Genomic DNA, 17,869 nt, shown 5'->3' with positions numbered 1-17,869 from the left:
GGTGCGATCTTCGGCGCGAAGAGCTGGAGCATCCCCGACGGCCGTAGAGGCAGCCATACGTTGAGCATCCCACGCGGACACTAGGGATGGCACGGGGAGGCATGGGACACCGCTCGACGGCGCGGGAGTGGTGTTGCGGGAGGTCCTTGCCTCGCGGTCGCTTGCAGTGGTTTGCCAAAATCCGGCCGGACGACGCGGCCGGGTTGAGGGAGGGGTGTAGGTGCAGACGCAGCGATGACACGCGTCAAACGCAACAACAGGACACAGAGCGCGGAGTCGTGGGATGCCGCATGGCGGCATGGGAAAGGCGTCGTGGGAGCTCCCGCCCTCGCGGTCGTTCGCCATGGTTACAACATATGTGGCATTATATGACTCTCATGCGTGGGGCAGAGCGAGCGGCAGTGCGGCAGCTCGATCTTGATGACCAGCTGAGCAGCCACATCTGGTGGAGAAGAGCTCGATCATTGGCGGACAGGGCAGATCAGCTGGCAACGGCGCCGAGGCTAGATCCCCCTCCGTTTCGACCTCCCCAGCCCGGAATCGGCGGCGGCAACAACGAAATCGCGGTGTAGCTAGTGTCGTGCCTCGCTCGTGCGGCCAAGTATGGGCCGGCCGGAGAGGGCAGTGCCAAAGAAGCTAGCTAGCCATTGTTGGACTGACGCTGCCTACTAGGAAAAGGCTTATAGCGGCAACCGCACCGTCTAAACGAAACAACATATAAATATATATGATAGTCAGCGGTATACTTATAAGCAGTGACAACCATGAGGAACAATGATGTCACTGGTTTTCGAGAAAAAACGGCGATGGACCATTTGTGCCACATTGTCACTGCTTTGATGTAGACCCGTGACGCCCGGAAATAGTCCACTGTCACGGCTTTTTTCAGGCCCCCAGGTCGGGTCCGGAAGGAAGAACCAATGACAGATTTTTATTTTGCGTGTCACCGATACGCATCGCGGAGACTAGTTCACGAGCTAGCACTCGCGGAGACTAGTTCACGAGCTAGCACTGGCAATCTTTTTTTTGCCCGTCAGTGGTTCGGCTTACCACTGGCGGACTTTCATTTTCGCGCCATGCGAGCAGTTGTGGCTATAAGACTTTTTCCAGTAGTGAAAGCCCAAACTTGTCCTCACCTTGGCTGCTGCACCCTGATTGGTTGAGCCGTTGTCATGCGGATCGTGCCCATCAACCGTTGATTCTTTGATCTAACGGGCAGGATAACCTCTCTCTCTCTCTCTGATCGTGGCTACCCCCTCTCTCTGTCAGTTGATCGTGGCTAGTGGCCACCCCACTATGTATGCGAAATAACAAGATTTCCACCGATAATTTAACTCCATTAACAAATGAATTTGAATGTACAATTACTCAATAAGTTTGGTTTTCTAGATTACTTTTCACTCTCTCAAACTGATAAACTCTCAAGATTTGTTCACGCTCTAAAAATGGTAAACTCTCAAGATTTTTTTAGGACAATGTTATCATGTCCTAAGTGTAATTTGAAGGGAAAGTGTTCAAAGGTGTATAATTTTCGTATATGCATGTTTATGCATTACTTTTCACGCTCTCATAATGATAAACTCTCAAGATTTTAGTTTATGCATTACTTTTCACGCTCTAAAAATGGTAAACACTCAAGATTTTCTTAGGACAAGGCTATCATGTCCAAAGTGTTCCCTAATTTGAAAGTGTTCAAGAGTTGTATAATTTTGGCATATGCATGAGACATAAGGATTTTAGTTTATACATTACTTTTCACGATCTAAATATGGTAAACTCTAAAGATTTTCTTAGGATAACATTATCATTTCCTAAGTGTAATTTAAAAGTGGTCGGTAATGATTTTTAATTGGAAGAAGGGATTTTCCATTTTATTCTCTTCGATCCAGCGGCACGAAATCCTCTGTTTCTCTCCCACCGTATCCTTTCCTAGCCTCAACTTAACTGACGAAACTAACATGAAAGAAATAACACCTCGATCTAAATTTTTGTGAAAGTTCAGCTACAAACTTTTGATTTTGACCAAACCAGATAACCCCACCATGACCCGAGCACCCCAGCCTCCAAACGATCCATGGTTGAACTGTATAGCCTGTATCAAATTCAGTTTAAAAACCTCACCGATACTTTTAACTTTTTACCCAGCCTTTCGATTTTTTGTGCCAGTTCCGAATTTTGTAGAAAGTTCAATGACAAAATTTCGAATTTTACCTAAATTTCAACAGAAAACTTGAAACCAAGTTTTCTTTGGCGTACAACAAATAAACCCCACCTTGATCCGAGCACCACAGCCTCCAAACGATGCCGATGCCGATATCGGCATGGTCAGAACGGCATTCACCACCGTACCTCACTTCTTGGTCACTGCCGGCAATGCACCCCTCAGTCTCGTGTCTCAACTAAATTTTGCCAAACCAGAGATCGATGTTCCCTCTTTATGTCTCACTGACGAACATGCACGCTGTCGTGGGTGCAGCATGGCCCGACTCGTCTATGCTCGCCGCCACTTCTTGGTCACCGCCGGCGATGCACCCCTCACTCCCGCTCCCTCTCTTGATCACTTACACACCCGGGATACTGCCAAGGACAATTCCGAACGTGCACACCAAGGCCAATGCCGAACATGCACGCCGTTGTGGGAACGATCACGCCTCCCCGGCTCTATTTAACGCCACAGACCACCGCGAGTTCTTTCTCTTCGCGACCACACTCCCCTAGCACCCATCTATCCACGCCAGAAAGGAGAGACACTAGTTCTCTCTACATTGCTCGCGTTCGTGTCCGACACCGTGACTCAAAGTGTTGAGGTTGTCGTCGATGTCCTCCACCATTTCTTCTCTTCTTGCCATCGTTGAACGCGTCTAGTTCCTATCTATCTAATGCGTCTGGTTCCTATCTATCTAATGTGCCCCTGGTTTCTCGATGAGCCCCTACTCGTGCAACCTCGTCGGGAAGCCGGCAGACGTGTGCGAGAGGTTCTCGGCTGTTCGACGCCATGGAGAACCTAGCGGAGCTCACTGGTGACATACATGGCGTAGAACATCGACACATTTTGCTCGAGCAATCCCATATTGAAATTAATGAGCCTTCATGTTTGCTCTGCTGGGCTTTCAATTGCGTGGGGCAAAGACGGTCATGTTTGACCGTGACGTCAGGTATGCCTACGAGTATTGGTCCGTATTTTTTTTATAGATAAAAGACCATAGTCCCGACGTTAAATTAATAATGCCTTGAACGGCGAAACAGATACAAGATGCTGAGCCCAGCTTACAAGGTAGAACATCACACACACACAAGAAAAGGGCCACCCATGGTGCTACAACCGGAAATGCGAACACTTGGCACGACTATTACATCCTACGATGAGGAAGAGCAAGCGCAGGGCGGGACACATTGTCGGACCGGTGCTTACCCAAGCACGGGCGAACCGACAACCATCGCAACCGATGAGACAACTCCGCCGTCGCAGACGCCACCATAGGCCGGCCACCACCAGGAATCGACCAACAAAACTCACAGACCAGCGAGGAACACCATGGGTGATCCCAACGAGAAACACCGCGGGTGCAGAACACGAAGAAAGCTTTGCCGATGAGGGTAAAATAGAGGAGGACCTCCGCCACCCAAACACCGGAGAGCCGCATGTCCTGGGAACTCCAAGGTGGCACCTTCAAGAAGGTCACGACGTAGAAGCACCACTACCACCCGATCCGAGGATCTTGGGTTTTCACCCGAAATACCCTGAGAGACCGAGCACCGCCACATCGACGCCTTCAAGAAGGGAACGAAGTCCATGGATGCCGCCATCGTGGCCCAAAGGACAAGGGTTTCCCCCGGCGAAAGCACTCGGCCGGCCACACAGGGTAGCGGCCGACACCGAAGCAGCAGCCGTGCCACCGCCACACCACGCAAACTCACCGGCACCCACCGTCCACACGACCGAGGTAACCAGCCAGCACCAAAGCCCCTGGCACGCCCACTAACCAACAAGGCTCCAACCGTCGAGGACCGCCACCCTGGGGACCAGACACAACCCGCCAACGAACCGAGACACACAGGAGGTCACCGCCGAGAGAAGAGGCGTCGGAGCAGAGATCCCGTTCCCCATGGTTGCCTTCGTCAATCTCCAAGCAATTATAGCAGCGAAACTGGTAAGAAAATTTTGCTATACTTTGAGTCAATCTTCAAGCAATTATAAACGGTGGATCTATGGGTTGGATCGCACCAATGAGACAAAGGTCCGCGTTAGGTTTAAAACAAACTTTACTCCTTGTAATAGCAGGTGAACGGCTGACACGTTGCGGCATATCTTTTTCCAATACGGGTAGAAACGAAACGCTGAAGATATATATATTACTAACATACTACCTCCATCTCAAAGCTTAAAGCTTATATTTTTTTGAAAAATCAAACCATCTAAAGTTTGACTAAAATTTTAGAAAGATTTATCAACAAATATGATATTTTGTAGATACCACCATGTAAAAATATATTTCATGATCTATCTAATGATATTAATCTAACATAATTTGATTTTTCAAAAATAATATAAACCTTAAACTTTGGGATGGAGGTAGTAGTATTTACAAGCGCAGCACGCATGGATCACTCCTTCTTGGGCTTGCCATTAGGGACGCCGGCCTCGGGCTGTGCGCCGGCGGCGGCGTCGGTTGACATCATCTTCTTGAACTCCTCGAACCCGACGCACCCGTCGCCGTCCACGTCGACGGAGGCGACCATCCGCTCGCACTCCTCGATGGTGCACCCCTCGCCGATCCGCCCCAGCACCTTGCTCAGCTCCGCCACCGAGATGCGGCCGTCGCCGTTGATGTCGTAGACGTCGAAGGCGTCGCGCAGTTCTGCGTCCAGGTCGTGCCCGCCCCGGCCGTGGAAGGCCGTGAACTCGCCCAGGTCGACGTACCCGTCGCGGTCGGCGTCCAGCTCCTCCATCATCGCGCCCACCTCCCGGCCGCCCGCGGACTCGCTCGGCGGCGGCGTTATGGCGTGCGACACCGCGGCCAGCTCGGACGGCGAGATCCTGCCGTCCCCGTCCGCGTCGAAGCGGGAGAACACCTTCTTGATCTCCGCGTCGTGCCCCGCGGACAGAGACGCCGGTGGTGCCTGCGGCTTCTGCATCTGCTTCTGGCCGTTGCTCGACATTGTCGCCGGCGAGTTAGCAGATCTTCAAGCTTTCAAGTGGCTGTAATCGGTGGGATCGTTTTGGTTGCTATCTTGCTGATCGATCTAAGAGGACTTGATTGTACAAGAGACTGAGTTTGGAGTGGGCACGCTCTGGGGTATAAATACCGGCGGGCGACGCGCTACCGACACGCGCCGGCCATCGCCATCATTCTGGATAAAGAAGTAACTCCGCCGTGCAGAGTCATGCGCGGGGAGCGCGTTCTTCCGGTGGCGTGGGGCGGCGCGTCGGCCAGGCGTCCCAGCCCGGCGAGGGGCACGTGTACCGTTCAAAGACTTTTGGTCGGCGCTGAACGCGGATCTCGGTGTGCATATGCAATTTTTCTTCCCCAGCGCCGGCAGTTTCTTCGGGGGACGAGAGAAGTCAGCAGCGTGAATCACCGGCCACGTCGACGTCGGTGGCGAGAATTGGTTGATTATTCTAGTGTGCTGGTCCGTGGAAGTTGTCGCGAGTGGTTACGGGTGGCGCCCAGGGGCAGCTCGACGATAGACACCTGACGAGGGAGTACGGTATCTTTCGACATGCCGTGTATTTTTCAATGGAAAATTTCGTATTGCTATCACGACGCGCGTCTCCATTATCGCTAGATTTTATTCGCTACAGTAATGCAAAATAAGTTTGCTAGCACTAGACACACGAGGTGACTACCGGACGAGTGTTGGCTCCTGGATTTCCTTTAGTATTTTTTTTTCGAAATGGTGAAATATCACCCACCTTTTGCATCCAAGAGATGCACATGGTTTTTTATTAATTTATTCACAACACTTTACAAGAATAATTACATAGAGCGAACCGAAGCCACCAAAAGTAACGATAGCTCGTTAAACCTACATCACCGATGATGGGGGGTCAATGAACAGAGCTAACACCCTGACATCACACCAACACGCATCATCAAAAAACCGAAGGCCTCGATAAGTCGCCCAATGACGAGCAGGTGGCACAATCGGTCCGGCAGACCCCGGCGCGTACCATCATACACGCTCCAGACGTCCTTGCCGCCACCGTCTTCCGCATACACATCTTCAGGAGAGATCAATGCAATGACCTTGCGAGGCCGGCCACCACGACGCGAGACGACACCACCACCATCTTGCGCACATCCATCACGCTGCGTCCGTCTCCGAGGCTCCGATGCACCACGCCGCCGAGACCCGCCAACATCGGCGCAGTAGATGGAACACCGCTCCGCCAGATGACTTCCTCCAGGTATCACTTGTTCCAGAACGATGCCCTCAAGAAGGAAAACGACACCAGAGGTGCCGCCATCATCTGATCCGTATCCAGATCTGTGGTTTCCCCCGGAACAAAGTGGTTGAGGTCGGATCTGTAGCAACGATGCCTTCAACAAGGTTATGACGCCCAAGGACACCACCATCGTCGGCTCCGACCGAATCGGAGCCGGTTCTCACCGGCCAGACCCCACCCCAACGCTGCAGATCCTCCTGAAGAAGAGTCGATGCCGTCCGCCGCACTACCGATGCGGCGTCGTGGTACCTGGCAGCACCACGCCCAAGCCCTCCTTGTCGGTCAGCCGCCGCCAACGCCGGCCGCCAAAGCGATTCGAAGGGGACAAGGGGACGAGGAGGGGACAAGGGGATGAGGGGGTGGGAGGCGCGGCAGCTAGGGTTTCCTCCCTAGGATTTTCTTTAGTATACATATAAAAGACATTTAAGTGCTCGACTTTAAACTGATATAAAGTTCGGATGGGTGCTCCACAGATCGAAAGTAAGAAAAATAAAGCATGGATTGACAGTGACGATGCCCTCCTCCTCCATACTCTAGGAGACGTTGAAGATGGAGCAGAAGATGAACACACGAACAAGATATCTCTAGGGTTGAAGAGAGAACTATGTTCTCTCGTCCTGAATCGGAGGATGCCTCATCGTTAGTCGTTAGAGCTGCTCCCACCAGGAACTGCACAAAAGATCGACAAGGAGCAAACACTCCGCTCAACCATCTCGCCACATTAAGCACAACACGCCCACCACACCGCAACATCCAAGAAGAACAGAAGATAAAAGTGTAGCTTGTGCTCGACTGTTGATGAAGAAGGTGTGTATAAGTTTGGATTAGGTCTCTACCTTAGAGCCTTTTTATTTTTATATTTCTTTAGCTTTTTGTACATATTTTTTTGTGTGTATAAGTTTGGATAATTGGGATTAATAAATTACCGTGGGGCTTTTTGCCTCACAGTCTTGGGTTTCAAAAAACCAATGCTTCACCGTCATCAGTGGCTTTTGTTCAAGCTTTACAAGGTAGTTTACCGTTATTGAATCCCAAAAAGCTCTAGCAAAGGGGTAGAAAGATAAAGAGATGCTCAAAACTTTTAGACCTATAGCAGAAGAAGCATTCAACCATCGCGGTATATGCCGTCTCTGGAATTGGAGTCTAGTAGGTAACCAATAATGGGCCATCATCCATATGATAATTTTCATTTTACCTGGGACTTATATCAACCATAGCGATTTCAATTCCTTAGTCTAATCTGATATAGTCAAATTGCCTCCTCTACCCAGTGTACCTCTAGATGTGAAGAAGGTTTGAGTTCATGCCAGGTTATCTAGCAGATCCGACAGTATATCTACCAAAATTTGCATGTGGCAGGTACAAAAATTCCACACCACCCTGTATGTTAATAGGTATTTGTTGGATAACTGTTGCCACTTTCTCGTGAACGATGGATTCGGCAGTGTCCTTGTCCCATGCATTAATGGCATCATTCGTAAGAAACTTGTTCGACGTGATTTTGTACCAAGCAAACGGAAATCACGTGGCATTTTGAGTGTGCAATACACGTCTAAATACGCATGACAAGGCGGCCGTACAAGTATGTGCCTGCCTGTGCTAATCTTTTATTCAAATGGACGTTGGCTATACATGCACATTTTGCTGTATCCATGCACCTACTAAATCATATCGATCATTTGATTGCTAGTTTTCCATGCATGGTCTGGCTGTAGATCATGTGCACGTATATGTGCGTGTACGAGTACAGCGTACACGTCCTGGCCGCCCCTTGAGCATCGGAGGTGTCCGCTGCAGTACGCCCGCGTCCCGCATCAGCCTGGCGCCAATTGAGTAATTGACACGGCCGAACTGATGGATATGGATCAAGATATTGGATGAGATAATCCCGTCTCAAGCCAAGCCGTAAATAGAGCAACGGCACAACAACCTGAGAACGACGCCCGCGCAGCGCGTCCTTTTCAGTTCGGCATGGGCGCGCGCTCGTCTATAAAAAGGACGGAGCGGCTCCAGCAGCTAGAGAAAAGAGGAGCGAGAGAAAACTGGGCAGCGGCTGACGCGCCTAACAAAAGGCCAGAGAGCCGGGGCAGCGCGCTCGCCCCGCGACGTGAAGACGGAGGGTGCCGATCACCGGTGGTCGAGGATGCCGCGGACACGGCGTGTCCGGCAGCGACTCGACGTTGCGCCATGAGCACGTCCAGCGGAGCTCACCGCATCGTTGACAACACAAGCTAGCGATGGCGCTGCCGACGCCGACCATGGCCGTGGAAGCTTCGCTCCACCACGCCACCCGCAGAGTCCATGGTGAACAAGATCATCTCCATCGCCAAGGACGCCGCCACCGGGGATTCTCATACGCCGCCCATCGCCACCCGTCTTGTGATGCCGGCGGCTGTAGAAATGGAGGCCACGCCACCATAAAAATCATTTTGGTTGTATGGAGCTGCAGGTACGTACACGGTGCAATCCGCCGCGGAAACACACAAGAAACTAAAGGCAGCGGATGACGCGCGCCTAAAAGGAGACGAACCCAGGGAGCGGACGAGGCGCCCCACGACGTGAAGATGAACGCAGGGTCACCGGCGTTCGAGGATGTCGGGGACATGGCGCATCCGGCAGCGACCCGACGCCATGCAGTGATGCACATCAAGCGAAGCTCTCCGCGACGCTGACATGGCAAGCTAGCCATCGTGCCGACGACGTCGACCGTGGCCGTGAAGGCCCTGCTCCTTCACTTCACCACAGTCTACGGCGACCAAGATCATCTCCGTCGTCGAGGACATCGCCGCTGGAGCTTCCCATATGCAGCCCGTCGGCGTGCACCCGAACTTGAAGACGGAGGTCGGCAAGCTCACGGAGACCGGCGCCGACAGCCTCGACGCTGAGCCGGGATGGAGAAGGACAACCGATGGAGCTCCACACCGTCGGCCAAAACGCTGGCGATAGGAAGCCCACACGAGATCGACATGTCCTCGATACAAGAACCAGAAACGTGTTCGCATGCGTGCGTATGTGCTGCCCCCAGGCATATGAAGAAGGCGTCGGGTGATGGAGATCCTTCGCGCATCTGCAACCTGACCCTTGACTCGGGTGCGCGGCACCTGCGCTGTTGGCGTAGCCTCTACCGACGAGTATAGTCCGGCAAGACGACGTACGTACACGAGCACTTCCGTCGAGTTGCACGCACGCTCAAAACAGCTAGCACCCTGGTAGGTGGATCGATTCAGCTAGCTAATTAGTCACGCACACAAGGCAAAACTATTAATCGCCTCAGGTGCGTATCGCACCTGTTGTTTTCTTTATTGCTCAACTCAGGAATCGATACATCGAGGTACTCCCTGGTGGTGCATATATACTACATGCAAAACCAGCTTGTACGTATTTGACTAGAACTAGAAAGCTACTACCAAACCGACTAGGAAAGTAAAAGCTAAACTCTGACTCAACTAAGACTACCTAAACGACCTAAACATGGAAACAACCAGCCGGCCTAGATTTGAATCCGGACAAGGTTTGGTTATTTCCAACATGCGCGACCATGTTCATCAGCGGCTCGATGAGAGATCGACATCGCCAGATGAAAAGAACCAGCTCATTCCATCTGGCTCGATGAGAGATCGACATCGCCAGATGAAAAGAACCAGCTCATTCCATCTGCCAGATGTGAAGAAGGAGCCGATGCATAGACGCAATGGCCCTCTCTAATAATCATTCACACCGATTAAGGTTTAAACTAATCAATCATTATTTTTGTTTCGTGCATGTTTGTTGGTTTCAGGTACGCATGGAATGGATCCATGCAAGATGATGTTGACCAGACCAAGTCACGACGCCAATATTCGGAGATCACCTTGCCATGGACGCCTAGGAGCCGGCTCCGTCACGCCCGCTGAAAGCTCCACATCTACGCACCGATCGCCTCCAACGGAGCTTCTGCCGTAGACCACATCATCACGTTGACACATCTTCATCAACCCCTCCCCGACAAGGGCGCCAACTACGGCGACACGAAGAACGTCTTCATTGACTCGCCAGCAAGGTGGTGAGGACAACAACTACATCGACACGCTGACATTCGTCTACGTCAACCCGACTACGCCAGTCGAGTCACACGACCACTACCTGCCAAGCCTCCATGGGCCCATGCACACCTCCAACATCACAAGATCTACATCGCCAAGTTCATTCATCATCGTCATCAAGCCACGCTGCCACACGACGACGTTCATGTCTACTCCGACAACCACATCGACCCTCTTCCCCAACATCGGCCTAGCACCGACGAGGCGAAGCCACTCCACTGACTGTCTTTTCTTCGATGAAGCAAACCATTTCTTGCCGGGCACCGACGAGGCGAAGGCGGGACATCAAGTCCGACACCGACGAGGCGGACACCACTAGGCCTGGCACCGACGAGGCGAAGGCCGCCCATCTGTCTGAGCTGACGAGGCTAGACATCTTCATCATCGGACATCGACAAGCCGGAGAGAATGGCTAAGCATCGCCGGGGCGACGGACGTACCGTCCCGCTTTCCACTTCACCATCACATCATCATCGTCTACGCCAAGTGCATGGAGAAGACAAGACTTGAAGACGACGACCATTGCAGCAGCTTAATCGGAGGTGGTCCGCGGTGTTGACTCGCGGACGTAATTAATCGGGAGCCTTCCGAGGCCCCGTGAATCAGAACACACAATCGCCCAAGTCATATCGGCCGCGCTAGCAGGCCACGGAGCGCATATGTAAAGGGATCTTGTAATTTCGTTTCTCCATTGAGAGATTAATAAAAATACATGTTTTCCTATATTTTATTTGTGTACTTATGTACACTGGCACGCCCGCATATTCATTTTACCCTGGCACGCAGAGAGATAATATTTATTCCACATTTTATTATTTCTCGTGTCAAACAAAACTGACGGAGGCTTGCGCATGAAGGTCGACCATGGTGTTAAAAGAGTATGGTAGGAAGCCAGGTATCAAATTATCCTCGATGATCTCGATACTTTTCCTATCTCCAAATCCCCATCTGGTCACTTTGATCATCAGTTCCAGACCAAACAACATAGCTCGTCATGTGTAGGAAGATAATCTTGGCTTAACTGCATGCAAGAAATCAACATTTGGCCTGTGTTCCCGACATTGCTAGATTGAACAGGACAAACTCTTATACTACCGAGGGATTTAGGCACCGACATCCACTCCCATGAATGCCAGTGCATTTTCTTACGCCCATATTCAAAACCCCACCAATAATTGAGAATACTAGTTTTCATTTTGTGACATACACCAAGAGGCACCTGACAGGAGCTCATCACATAATTTAATATTAACGGAATTACCGACTTCTAAAAAATGCTTTAATTATTGGCCATTGAGAGAGGTATGTGGTCCAGCTATTAATACCCTTCCACACCACATCGTTTTCGTCGTGGTGAACAGACAAATGCCATGGGTAGGCTTAAGTTAGGGACGGATGTATGCCGGAGGATCAGGATGATGTAAGGTGAGCTAGAAAGCACATGAACATCAACCCAGGTTCAGATCCCTCATGAGGAGGTAAACCCCCTACTCCTGCTTTGTGTATGTGTATATCTCTCACTGTTGAATCTCCACTACAATGGTGCTCCTTGAGCTGTGTTGCTAAAGGTAGAAGATGAAGTTGAGAGCTTGTCTATGGGGGAAAATGAGAGAGAGAGAGAATCAATCGACCCGTGCAAGGGAGTCCTGCACCCCCTTATATAGTGGGTGGAAGACAGATGACCGTTGGCCATATGCCACACCTCTAAGCTAGTTCCAGCCCATGTATGACGGTTCTTCAACTTTCGACTAGTTCTCCACGAACTCATCCATCTTGACACAACCGACTTCATCTATATCAATTTCTCTTATGCCGGCATAGATATGCCGGTACCACTTTCCGGCTTTTCTTAAGCCGGTTGACCTTTAATCTGGTCAACATCACTTTCACATGTAAACAAGATTGTCCGGCTTACCTTGATAAGCCAACATTATAGACTTAGTATGGCCATAAAACGAACGTCAGTATTTTGCTTGTCGGCTGCCATCTTTATTTGCGTATGACTGCATGGAGGGCAAGCAGCAGCGAACTTTGCGTGTCCATATCTTGATGCACTGAAGACATCAGTCACATCAGCTAAGAAGCATATTGAATAAAATATTTCAGTGGAACATTCGGTTAATTCTTTTCGAAAGGGCTGCTCATTCGTCAGTTTCAGGAAACCTGAAGAACAGACCCGCCAGTTCAGTTTAACTGAACTAGATTTAAATGTGCGCCTTGGCGCACGATCCCGTGAAATTCATACCAAAGTTCATTTTGTATAAAAATTGTGATAAAAGTAGCGGACAATATGACAGTACATTCTTAGGTTTTACCTGAAGTAAATAAAAATCTGCATAAATCCTAAATCTCATACTCCCTCCGTTTAAAAAAAAAATGTCTATATACCTTCGCATCTAAATAAAGTTGAGCAGCTTTCAAAAAACAGGAGTAGTACTATTAGTCGTTGAAATCAATAAATTTTATTCTTAGATGTCGTTGAAACATCTTTGAATCTCCTGGATCTAAGAATACAGAAGAGAAACAAAAAAGTCAAAGACAAAAGGAACTCACAGTAAATAACCGAAAATAGTCAGAGACACAAGGGAGCACGCCAAACTCTCTAGAGCTGCCAGAATAGCTCCCAACACTAAACCAAGAACACATGCCACCTTTTAAATTATTCTAAATTACATTTAAGATATTATATTAATGGATATGTGAACTTCCATAACCACAGTAAAGACCTACTCCCTCCGTTCTGATTTTCAGTGTTGGATTTTCAGTGTTGTTAATAGCACACGTAAGTTACTCCTATGCCTCCAATCGTATTTTAGTCCCGGTAGCCTAGCATCTTGTTAACCTTCAGTTGTTTTTAGCTAATCAAATTACCATAGAACTATGCAAGCTACTCTCATTTCGTTTCAAAAAAAAGTTACTTTCATTAGATTCCATGCTCCAATGGCAGCAATCAGAAGCCATGCAACATAGCATTATTTGAAACGGAAGTTACCAAGGACTACTCTAATTCTCTGTAGTAGCTTATCACATGAGAATCATGTGAAGAAATCCCAGAGTTAACTTTAAAAAAACTACAGCATGTGACATAACTTCTATAGTTCCATTCCATATCATTGACAATTAACACCTCTTGGTCCAGCATTCCATCTCCAGGGATTAAACCCTACCTATTTCAGCAAGGGTCACTCAATCAAAGATACCTTAAGACCACCGTGAAAGATGGAGGGGAGTTTTAAGCAGCATAAACAAAAAGCGGTAGCAATGTGCGGATCAAATTTACATATCAAAGAGCTCACAATGTACAACTGGGACTACTGCAACAGTGGGTGAAACCTGGAACTGCAGAAGTTGTTATCACCTAACCCTGCACGTCAAGACAGCAGGGGAGCACTTGGAGTTGGTAATGGCCCTGCGGTGCACGCTGTTTCCTGTCAGCCCACGGAGAACTTTGCTAAAATATGTTTCTGTGATAATTTGTAGGACAAGCGAGGATTAGGACAGAAGCATGAATGAGCTAGAGAACAGTAAACCTACATAAATATGATCATAAGTTCAGAACCAGTATATCATCTCTTAGAAGCAGAAGTAAGGTTTGTTACAAAATTTTCGAAAGACAGAAATTCCACCTTCAATATGCATTGCTCAAATCCTAGATAGTTCTAGAAAGTTGTCTTACATTCATTAAATACAGCAATGAAGTAAATTTACATATGACATAATTTGACGAAGCCAACCGTGTAGGTAGGTATCAATAGTTCATAGCAAAATGAAAGACAGTAGTCTTGCACATAATGAGGTAACATCACTTGAGTGGAAGCTAGAAAGGTCCGAGACCCGACTAAAAGGCAAAATAGTCTGAATAAAACAACATGATTTACCAAAGAGCTAATGGACAAACTGAAAAGCTAAATACATAAAGTGCTTCCTTAGGGACAGTGGACACCCTGTTAGATAAATTCCCTCGTTGCCTACACTACATATTCATGGTGATAAAAAAGCTAAAAAAACATCTCTGATTACAAATTTCATCTAGCTGCAAAAAAATGCACTTTGTAATTCCAAAGGGAAATTAAGAAATGGACAATCAGATAAAAGCAAAGCTAACCTATTCAAAGTTTCACGGATTCTAAAGTAGGATATCTGATCTCCCCATGCCACTTTAGGGAGATATTCAGATCATAATAATTCAGCATCACAAGAACTCTTTCATTTTCCTTAGCTTCAGTCTTAGTCTTTTGAGAAAAATTTCATTCCTACCTGTAAGTTCATTGTAAATCTTCCAACACAATAATGCTTGCTGAAAGAAAAAAAAGACCTCATAGAAATGAGGAAGATACCCATTGGTACTTAGACATGCCACTAATTTTTTTGGTCCAAACAAAAGACCATGTATAGATTCGTTGACGAAACAAAATGCCCAGCATAGATTCAAAAGTTGCATAATGCCCTAAAGTTCAAACGTTCAGGTGTAGTGTAGCATCTGTCGGAATCATATGTCTATGTATTTCAAAAGATAATTAATATTACCAAATATTTATATGAATACAAATTGATCAAAATAGGTGTTTCCATCGAAATCACGTGTCAATCAAAACCATTAACCACTCAAGAAGAAATCATTAACTACAAACAAATCCACTAAGAAAAAATAGATTGTTATTCCGACGCATGTGAGTACCTAAAGGGTTAAGAGACACTATACATGTTACTGAATACTGATTCATTTCCTCTTCTTCTTGGCATCTGCCTGAGATTTTTTCGACAGTGGCCTGCACCTATGATTATTTACATGAGATTTCAATCAGCATAGGGACTTGACAATATCTGCAGAAGAGATTTTCTGTACAAATGAAGATATTACTATAAATACAAACTTATTCAATGTTGAAGCCATCAATTTTTAGGTCAGAGTGCGATAGTAGATAATGTTCACAAGAATATTTCTCGGAAATTTTAGGTGGCTTTCCACATTAAGAAAATGTTCAGCCCTACTCCATAATATTCAGGCTTCAAGCTATATATTATTCATCCATAGGTAAAACATTAATAGGAAATGATAGGAAAAGCATATGCTTCTTGAACAGATGCTGAGTTGAGGAAATATATACAAAATGTGAAAGAGTAAATGGTCACAGTTTCTCTACTCATAAATCATAATTGACCAGGAAACAACACATGATACCATGCAGTGGAACTCATTATTATTTAATATTAGTACTATAAAACTGAGCAGATAGAAGAAAACCTGAAGTGAAAGCATACCATAAATTTTCCAACGCTTATTTCAGGACTGAATTCTCTCTTCTTTCAAACAAAAGATTATACACAAAGGTGAGTCTCATTTGGTAGATATACGTGGCATACAGAATGCAGGGGGAAACCTAACATATTTTTCATTTGATCTATCCCACTATCCTATTACTAAATGACACCAGCAGATTCTATCTGAAATATAAATTCTATCCTTATTACGAAGATATAGGAAACTGTGGGCAAGAGAGAATAGAACACAAGATACCATGTACACATATTTAACATAGATGAGAGACATGCCTAGCTTCACACAGATGGATTGATTCTTCCAGAGCAAAATAGAGTCAAGCACTGACCTCCCGGAATCTCAATACCATAGGCTTTATACAGAAATAAAATGTTTCTAAAAAAACTGCTAATTTCAGCTAATGTACCATTAATAATGGCATGAATAGGAGTTGATTGCATTTGGCCGAGACATTATGCAGAGGTTTGAGCAGTCAAAAGAAACACTCGACACCACACTGTGAATCTTAATACGGTTGAATGATCACAATATAACAAACACACACTACTCATGTCTGACACAATATTTTGATCAGTAACCTTTGCTCTTCAAATTAGGTACTTTCTTCCTAAACAATCAATTGTTGGAATATGAAATTTTTAAAGGATGTTGAAGAAAAATAGATAAATAGTTTATCTATACTGTAGGAATGTAGCAGCAAGCATCATTATTTTGACCTAAAAAGAATAGAACCGAAAATTAATAACTGAAAACTAATTTAACCTTTAAGAACCAAGTGAATTTTTTAAATGAAGGATTAAATATGCTATTATCTTAGTTGATGGCTGTAATATTTTTACTCCAATCAACACCGGTGCTATAAAGAAAGCAAAGACATATTCTATTCGGCCTTTCCTGAACATAAGAAAATTCATTAGTAGGAAGTGATTTTCTGTCACAACAGGTGGGGTTCCAGACAGCAGGTGGTCTGCATATAAAATTATTCGTGAGTAGAAAGTGATTTTATGTCACGAGAATGATCTTGCAAAGTCATTCATGAATTCTCACATAAACATATACTAATGTGTATTTATACAGCTTGTGCTTTGGATTTTGTATTTGCCATAAATAGAAGTTTTGTACTTCCAGTGTTCATGACTCAACTGATGCTATTGTATAAATACACTACCCAAACTTTTATTTCTTTAAACTCATCTACCTATGAGAATATACTCCCATCATTCATTTTCTTCAAAAAACCCTTCCAAGATATCTAGATGGTGTCCTAAAATCTGAGAAACTCGTGATTTTCTCGTAAGTATAAATCTGAAATGCAAGACATCCATGACACCCAATAGGTTCAGCTGAACTTTCGTTGTTTGTGATAACACTCAACTGAAGATTGTGTGTATGGGCATGCAATATTTGACAACTGAGAAAATATTGACTGAAGATTGTGTGTATGGGCATACATATTTGAAAACTGAGAAAATAATGAATAGATCCTTGGATACCCAATAAAAAAAAGAACATGTAAAAATATTTTTCCTTACCCATTCAAAATCTGCTATTATTCTCTCACCCACAAATCAGACACCACACAAAGAAGCAGGTTAACATTTTTATTCAGATAACTTTTACCTAATTTGCTTGAGGGTGTGAAACTCCATTTCTTGTGGTGATGGTCTGGGCTAATGGTGTGCTCCAAAGATGGTGACCCTCTAGCAGGCCTCTTGCTGCTCACCTCCAATGATTATTATAAAGAATGCTATGATATAGGTTATAACTATCCTTATGAAACTTGTCATAGTTATGATTGGATTGCCAAAAACAATTCCCTTAATATGCAACTTGTTTACCATGTTCAAATTCTTGATAATAATCTTGCTACAATTACTATTAATGAGAAGAACTCTTCTTATGCCAAAATTAATGATACTTCTATGCATATGAACCATGATAAGAATGTTTTAAGTGATGGGTATATTGTGGATTTCATCAATGATGCTACTGAAAGTTATTATGAGAGAGGGAAACATGGTTATATGCATCTTAATAATATTAAGTTTTCCCTCTTTA

The 17,869-nt window shown here is 46.2% G+C and overlaps 1 protein-coding gene and 1 long non-coding RNA gene across 2 annotated transcripts; one reads left to right on the top strand and one right to left on the bottom strand.

Annotated features, from left to right (window-relative positions):
* Positions 1–3,210: 3,210 nt before the first annotated feature.
* LOC127341088 (probable calcium-binding protein CML16) lies at positions 3,211–5,287 on the bottom strand. The gene is made up of 2 exons (XM_051366862.2): positions 4,588–5,287; positions 3,211–3,668 (listed from the first exon to the last, which is right to left on the bottom strand). The coding sequence occupies exon 1, from the start codon at positions 5,158–5,160 to the stop codon at positions 4,606–4,608; it is 555 nt and encodes a 184-aa protein (XP_051222822.1). The 5' UTR covers positions 5,161–5,287; the 3' UTR covers positions 3,211–3,668; positions 4,588–4,605.
* A 3,197-nt stretch (positions 5,288–8,484) lies between these two features.
* On the top strand, positions 8,485–11,255 carry LOC127341089 (uncharacterized). Its single transcript, XR_007875234.2, has 2 exons — positions 8,485–9,657; positions 10,227–11,255. It is a non-coding gene; the product is annotated as an uncharacterized lncRNA (long non-coding RNA).
* The last annotated feature ends 6,614 nt before the right edge of the window (positions 11,256–17,869 follow it).

This window comes from Lolium perenne, chromosome 3 (assembly GCF_019359855.2).
Source record: "Lolium perenne isolate Kyuss_39 chromosome 3, Kyuss_2.0, whole genome shotgun sequence".
Lineage (NCBI taxonomy): Eukaryota > Viridiplantae > Streptophyta > Magnoliopsida > Poales > Poaceae > Lolium > Lolium perenne.
This window is presented reverse-complemented; position numbering and strand designations above follow the sequence as displayed.

Excerpts from the sequence above, each read along its gene's own strand:
- LOC127341088 (XM_051366862.2), bottom strand. The coding sequence starts at position 5,160 with ATGTCGAGCAACGGCCAGAAGCAGATGCAGAAGCCGCAGGCACCACCG.